This window comes from Primulina huaijiensis, chromosome 1, assembly GCF_012295235.1.
Source record: "Primulina huaijiensis isolate GDHJ02 chromosome 1, ASM1229523v2, whole genome shotgun sequence".
Taxonomy (NCBI): domain Eukaryota; kingdom Viridiplantae; phylum Streptophyta; class Magnoliopsida; order Lamiales; family Gesneriaceae; genus Primulina; species Primulina huaijiensis.
This window is the reverse complement of record NC_133306.1, coordinates 8,899,281-8,907,767: the sequence shown is the minus strand read 5'-3', so window position 1 is coordinate 8,907,767 and position 8,487 is coordinate 8,899,281. Positions and strand designations below refer to the sequence as shown.

Genomic DNA, 8,487 nt, shown 5'->3' with positions numbered 1-8,487 from the left:
CACTCACACTATATTTTACAATGAGATAGAATGATTCTCAAGCTAGCACAAGGCCTCTATTTATAGGCCAAATGAGAGAAATGGTCAAAAATTCTATTAATGCAATGTAGTTGTAATAGTAGTCTTTGTCTCCTCCAACTTCAATTCCATGTCCCTTCTTTCAATGCTTTGTTCCATGACTTTAATCACCGAATTTGACTCTGCTCAAAACAGCAAACATGTAGGGAATTGTCTGTAGATGAATTTTACCACTTGGTTCACCTCATTTGGTTAAATATTGAAATAGTTATGATTTTTTTACTATATGCTGGTCATGGTGAAAGTAAATTTGTCCTCCTTTTGATATTTTCACAATTTGATCATCTTAACCAACTTTTTAGGCAATCATGTCTTCTGCAAAGTTGTAGATAATTTCTCAAGGATTCCAAAAATATTTGAATCACCTCCATTTGAATTTTCTAGCTTGAGTTATCATTATTTTACCAACACTTAGAAAACCTGAAAATAAAACATATTTAGTAAGACATTTAAATATAAACATACAATACTAAAATAACATAATTTTATAATTTTAATGAAACTTAAATTTTAAAATATAAGTTTTAACATATAATAAATTATTAATTTTAAGTTTCATCAGTTAGCTAATCTCACTGACTTGTGCTGGTGTGACTCAGATTGTGTAAGATAAAGAAGGAAAGATGCTTGCTAACTATCTGCTTCGAGAAAGTTGTCAAGTGAATTGGGCGGATATGAGGAACATGATTAGTATACCAAGGCCCTTTCCTAAATACGTTATGATGGCACAAAGGATGAAGAGCATCATTCAAGAAGCAACCAATTGTTCATTTCCATGATATAAACAACACAACGGACATTCGGCAAGGAGCAAGAAACAACATAATAGTTGAAATGCTAACCTTTTCAAGATCAGATGCCTCAAAAGTAAACAACTTCATTAATTTTGCCAACAGCCACAAGAAAATTTCTCATGTTCTCGAAATACTGGATAGCAGACTGTGCTGCACCCTCCGTGGCCTGCACATCCAGCAATGGATTTTCAACCACCTTTACATTGAATAAGAAAACTTCACATCTAACAATTAAACATGAAGAGAAGAATATGAATCCAACAACAAAAAATTCACACTCAAACAGTATAGGTGAACTTTCTGTATTAACTTGTGAACGGCACCGGGATAGACTTGTTGTGAGGACATTGCATAGAACAATGACATTGCGGAGAGCCAAACAGAATCCGTACTCCGTGGCGCCGTGGTCCGTTTCCCGCAACGATTGCGCCCCCTGGTATCGTCGTGCAGCCGAAATACTTGCATGTAAATAGATTTTTAGTTTTGTAAGTATAATATTTAAAGTACTCACAGATTTGGAAGATAACTTTAGTCAATTATTTTTTTTAAAACATAAACTCTTTAAATGTATTTGAAATACAATTGAGTAGGTTATTTTTTTAAAAAAATAGTTAATCAAAATTAAAAAAAACTCTATCATGTTATGTATGTAGGGGTGTTCAAATTTCGGATAAAACCGAAAAAATCGAAAATCCAAACAAAAAAAAACCGAACACTGAATCGAACCGAAAACCGAATTTTATAATTCGAAAATAAATGTTAAAATCGAAATTTATTTGGTTCGGTTCCGGATTATATATGCCAAAACCGAACCGACCGAAAATACCGAAATTTCATTAAATTAATAATTTTATTTTTATTATATATTTTTTTAGATGATATCAGTGAATGATGAATTATTTTGAATAATATTTAGTTGATTGTTTTTTATGTAAATCATTTAAACTTTATATTTAAATGTTTTACTAAGAAATCATGTAAAAAGATAGCATATTATATTTTACAATATATTTATCTTATTAATTTAAATAATTGTATCAAAATCGAAATAACCGACCGAAATAACTGAACCATTTCGGTAGAAAACCAAACCGAAGAAAAATGGTTCGAATATCATATTATATCTTTGTCAAATCGAAAACCGAAAAAATAAAAATAAAAAACCGAAAATCAAACCGAACCGACCGATGAACACTCCTATATGTATGTAAAGTCATTTGTACTTGACCCAAAATACCCCTTTCATTTTAACCCTCCTATATTATTTTTTAAAAATGAAGACTAATAATTTTTTTTAAAATAATATAAATAGTTCATCAACTATAATTTTAATTTATTTCTTTTTAATATATATGCATTTTAGTAATAACTTTTAAATTTGGTTATAAAAAGTGAAAATATGAATTAAATATATAAATTTATATTATGTCATTTATTTTATAACTCAATGTTTGTAGCAATATATTATATACAAATTTGTCGGCTAAAAATTAGATAGTATTTGCTCTTCCAAAATTTAAAATATATTTTGGACATTTTGTATCTTTATAATAATAATAATAATAACAAAGTTACATATCTAATATCTATCTACTACTAAGGGCATTCCAACCGAGACTTGAAAATAGCATTTCACGCTATTTTGCTGTCCTATGCCCTCCAACCGGGGCGCTATTTTGGAATCCAAAATAGCACCCAGCGCCTCTTGCGTCAAATTTGACGCAGGAGGCATCCTGCATCAAAATTTAACGCAGGGTGTTGTATTTTTTTTTAGAATTTTTTATTTACTCTTTTATTATTTTTAAATTATGATTAATTTAATAAATAATATATTTAATAATATATGAATTCTTTAATATATTTTAAATGATTTAAAAGCATTTAATTAATATATTAAATTAAAAAATATTTTGTTAGTATTAATAATTGAAATTTATTTGATTAACATATTAATCTATAAATTGAAAGGTAAATGTAAATCATTAATATAAATAACATAATCGAATACACAAATTTATTGAATAATATTTAAACATTCAAACACACGATTAAAATAAAAAACGAAATCAAATACATTTAATTTAAGTGCAAGGATAATAAAAGAGAATCAAACTAAATTAAATAAAAGAGAATCAAACTAAATTATCAATAATCTGGAAAATCAGGTCCTGATCCAGATCCAAATCCTCCCAAATCACCAAAAAATTTTCCAAATGTGTTGCCTTCACGTTGACGACGTTCTTTCTCTCTTTTCTGCATAATTCTTGCTCTTTCATTTTGAACCATTTGACGCATTTCTGGATCACCAATTGTGGTCAGATCCTTGTACAAAATTTTATTCTCCTCTTGAAATGCAGCCAATGCTATTTGTTGTTGACAAATTTCTAGCTTTTTTTGTTCATTTTGCAACATTAACAGCTTAATATCATAATTTTGTTGCATATCGGTAGCTCCCTTTTGTAGTACATTGATAAGATCGCGATGACCTTCCTTCATCGTAGAAATTAAATCTGATACATTTTCTTCTCTTTTTTTTTTTAAATTTGGATTTTTTCACTCCAAGTGGTCGCTGAGATGGAGTTCCATATGCTTTTTCATCACTACTTAAATTAATTGAAGATGAATTTATTCCTTGAGAACCTGACATTGGAGATTCCGGTTCTTGATTATCTGATTGTGACGAATCCAAATTTGTGACATGTTGTTTTGATAGTGGTATCGGTGCACTGTCGTTGGCCGAAAATTTCTCCATATCTTTCATGATAGGCCACACATGATCAAATTTGAATCCTCGACTGAAATTTTTATCTTGCATCATTAAGTCTTTTGCTCGGTTCAACTGTACAAAAATATCCAACCCGTATAAAAATAAAGTTAGCGTATCCAGAATATTTTAAAACTAAAGACTTACAATATCTTCCTCGGATGCGCCACTCAGCTTCAGCTTTTCAATTATGCTTACACAGCCACATAATTTTCTAACAGCACGGAAGATAACTTGCATGCGACATTGCATTGATCTTCTATTGCGTTCTTGCATGTTATTCGATCTGCCGCCATTGAAAGCTTCTTCAATACGACTCCAATATCGATCTTCGGATTGGTTTATACCGATGATAGGATTTTGCGAGACGTCAAGATAAACATGACATAATAGCTTATCTTCTTCGATAGAGTAGTTAGATGTTCGGCTACTGGAGTCCATTGATTTTCTTTGAAGAAATATATTATTTGGAGTATGATTTGTAATGTTTGATAATTCATTCAAACAATCAGGAGTATATTTATAGTAGAAATTCCACCTACCATTTCAAATGCACCTACCGGTCCAAATGCACCTACCGATTCACCTACCGTTCCAAATGCACCTAACCTTCCAAATTCACCTATCATTCCAAATTCACCTACCGTTCCAAATACACCTACCATTCCAAATTCATCTACCGTTCCAAATGCACATAATGATTTAAATTCACCTACAGTTCCAAATTCACCTATCATTCCGAATTCAACTACCGTTCTAAATCCACCTACCCTTCCAAATCCAATTACCGTTCCAAATTTACCTACCATTCTAAATTCATCTACCGTTCCAAATCCACATAACCTTCCAAATTCACCTACAATTCCAAATTCACCTACTGTTCCAAATGCACCTATCATCCCAGATTCATCTACCGTTCCAAATACACCTAACCTCCCAAATTCACCTACCGTTCCAAATCCACCTACCATTCCAAATCCATCTACCGTTCCAAATGTACCTGATAATGAAGATGATATTCAATTCTTCGAAAATATTATTATCCTACTAACACATAAATATTGCATTCTTCATATCACAAAAATTAATCCGACTTTTCAATTTGATGCAATATCGTCTAGCTCATATTCATTGTCAGATAATGAAGATGATATTCAATTCTTCGAAAATATCCAAAACAGAAGCAATGCAATACTGACAACTATATCTCGAGAACAAAATTTGGTTGCTTCCTACATCATCCAACAAGAAGAAGAAGTCACACATGGAGGTTCAATTCCGGGTCACATATTCATTCGACGCGATCGTGAACTTGCTGATCGTAAGTTGTTTAACGACTATTTTGCTGAAAATCCAGTATATAATGAAGCAATGTTCCGTAGACGATTTGGAATGTCTCGGAATCTTTTCCTTCGGATAGTAGATGGTATACAGAATCACGATGTTTATTTCATACAACGAAGTGATAGTTTGGGACGGTTCGGGTTGTCGATTAATCAAATAGCAACTCCTGCATTGAAAATGCTAGCATATGCCTTACCTGCAGATGCTACTGATGAATACATCCAAATAGGAGAATCGACTGCAATTCAGTGTATGCAACGCTTTTGTCGAGCTATAGTGGAAGTTTTTGCTGAGCAGTACTTGAGATCACCTACGGCCAATAATGTTTCTAGACTACTCTATATTGGCAAACAACGAGGTTTTCCTGGAATGTTGGGAAGTCTCGACTGTATGTATTGGAGGTGGAAAAATTGCCCCACGGCTTGGGCGAGACAATATGCAGGTCGTAGTGGTTCTCCAACAATCATTTTAGAAGCGGTGGCTGAATATGATATTTGGATATGGCATGCATATTTTGGTATGCCCGGAACCAATAATGATATAAATGTTTTAGAGTCGTCCAGTCTATTTTCTAATCTTGCACAAGGAATTGCTCCTCCAGCTCATTACAATATTGGAAGCAAAGAATATGATATTGGATATTATCTAGCTGATATTATTTATCCGAAATGGTCAACTATTGTGCAGACTATACATGATCCGCGTGGCCCAAAGAAGTAGTATTTTGCGATGAAACAAGAGTCATGCAGGAAAGATGTGGAGCGTGCATTTGGCGTTTTTCAATCACGATTTGCAATTGTGGCATCTCCCACCCGTGGTTGGAAGAAAAATCATTTGCATGATATAATGAAAGCATGCATTATAATGCACAATATGATAATCGAAGATGAACGGGATCTTAGTGCACCAATTCAAGATACGAGGGAAGCACCGACTCCAGTGGTAGAAAATGTTGTCAATGAACATATCAGATTTCAAGAATTTATCGCTCGATATAAAAAAATAAAAGACAAAGACGCCCACTTTGCATTACGAAATGCTTTGATTGATCATTTATGGGATAAATATGGTCATTCAAATATTTGAAATTGTATTTGTAATGTATTTTTTAATTTAATGTCATTTATTTGTACTATGTTTCTTTTAATTCAATGTCATGTATTATTATATTTTATCCATTTAAATAATTTATGTTTCAATTCGTATAATATTAAACAATTAAATAAATTTTGAATAATTATTAAACAATTTAAATAAATGTTAAACGATAATTATTAAACAATTTAAATAATCATTAAACAATTTAAATAAATATTAAACGATACTTATAATTATATTAATAAAATTAGAAATATATATTTAATAATTAATAAGAAATAATTTAAATATATTTTTATAGAATATTTTTTTTAGAGTAAGATTTGAAGTAGATGAGTTGGAGATGAATATAATATTTGGTGCAGAAATTGCTCTATTTTAAAATAGAGTTGCTTTAAAATAGAATTTTGGGTTGGAGATAGCCTAATAGATGAACTTGGACCTACCCCAAGAGGATCCGCGACATCATCATCCCATAGCCGTCGATATTTAATCAATGGATTAGATATCTTACCTAGTAAATGACGCGGATCGAAACCACAACCGTGGATTGTCAACAAAATCCGACGTTTCATGACGCACCAATCTCCATATAAATAAACAATCCTCGACTGTCACTTCCCCCGTGATCGATTAATCAAAACAAAATTAAATTTGACTGGCAATATTCCTCTGTGATTTCTATTTCTGAATCCGAGCTAGAAAAATGTCTGGGCGAGGAAAAGGTGGCAAGGGTTTGGGAAAAGGAGGAGCAAAGAGGCACCGCAAGGTGCTGAGGGACAATATTCAGGGCATCACCAAGCCGGCGATTCGGCGTCTTGCTCGCCGAGGCGGAGTTAAGCGCATTAGCGGCCTCATCTACGAGGAGACCCGTGGTGTTCTAAAGATCTTCCTCGAGAACGTCATCCGTGACGCTGTTACTTACACGGAGCATGCTCGGCGGAAGACGGTGACGGCCATGGATGTCGTGTATGCTCTCAAGAGGCAAGGCCGCACCCTTTATGGATTTGGGGGTTAGGGTTTTTTAAGGGGTGTTGAAATATCTGTAGATTGGGTGCGACTATCCCTAGTTAAATTCGAAGTATGGAGATCTGTTTTTCGAATGTCAAATTCTGTGGATTTAATGAAATATTTAGGTTCTGTTATTCTGATTCCATTGAAATTAATTTACATTTCTGTTTGATTTAGTAGATTGTGGTAATTATTTAAGCAATTGATAAGTTTCATATCCATTATATCTTGTTCTGAAAGTTTAGTGGAACTCAATGGAAATTGCTATATTTTTTTATGATCCAAGTGATACAATTTCATTCACATCTCGAGGGAAGAAATATTGCAGATTTAACATATAAGAATGTGGCACAATGATTGTTTTTGGGTCGTGTAGCTAGGATATGAACGATTACAAGTTTTCTTAGAGTTTCGGTGTCAAAAGCCTCAATTTTCAACCTGTTTTAATGGCTGCCACCTTGAGTTCTTCCGAGCACAGCCACAAGCTATCGCAAATTTGCCCTTGCGCAAATTTAGCTTTGAGCATTGGGCATTTCGAGCTCGATTTTCAGTCTATTTTTTAATTAGTCGGCTGTCCGGTGAGGATAAATTATTCACTTCGATTTAAATTGATTTCCACTCCGAGCTCGATTTTCAGCCTAAGTTTATTTGTTTGGGTAAATAATATTCTATTTCTGGTGATATTTTTGTTGAATTATTGGACTATTATTGAGTATGGTTGTGTTTTTTGTATTGCTTTGAGTTGGCATTTAATTTGTAGTTTGTGTATTTGTCAAATCTCGTTACTTGCACATAACATGTTCGAGGAAATGCTTTGTGATAATTTTTTTTTTTAATTCTGGCATTTTTTTCTTCTCATTCTGCTTTATAGTAATTTTTGGGACTTAATTGAAACAAATTTGATGCATGCGTTCATTTAATTTTTTGACTAGTGAATTATATATTTATTAATGGGTTGGTTTTTCTAATGGAAGCTCAATGAGAGAAGAAGAAAATATGTTTTCATTTTTAAATCAAAATTATATTTTAGAGAAACAATACACCTAGTTCTGAGCCATCCTCCCTTTGATAAGAGTAAGCTGAGTTTCCTTCAGTTTGCTATTGGTACTAGAGACTGGATTGTGAGCATATATGAAATCAATCGTCCTCATACTTTGTTGCAACTTGTGGATGAGCTATAACAACATCATCACCCAAGACCGCATATTCTTTAAAACACCACCTTTTAAGTGGGTTAGACAAAAAAAAAAAAACCACTTGGACAAAAAAAGAAGTGACTTGACTAGTGGGGAGCATTCTTCACGATCAAATTTTTTTTTTATCGAATCAGTCGGTCCTTGATAAAAAATTTTCTGGCCATACCCTTCCATCGAATAATTGTAAATGATAAGTCACACG

General features: G+C 32.8%; 1 protein-coding gene and 1 pseudogene across 1 annotated transcript; both read left to right on the top strand.

Moving 5' to 3' along the window:
• The first annotated feature begins 3,491 nt into the window (after positions 1-3,491).
• On the top strand, positions 3,492-6,066 carry LOC140971082 (uncharacterized; annotated as a pseudogene).
• Positions 6,067-6,684: 618 nt separating this feature from the next.
• LOC140989930 (histone H4) lies at positions 6,685-7,287 on the top strand. The gene has a single exon (XM_073459514.1). It carries the CDS (start codon positions 6,785-6,787, stop codon positions 7,094-7,096), a length of 312 nt encoding a protein of 103 aa, XP_073315615.1. The 5' UTR covers positions 6,685-6,784; the 3' UTR covers positions 7,097-7,287.
• Positions 7,288-8,487: the final 1,200 nt, after the last annotated feature.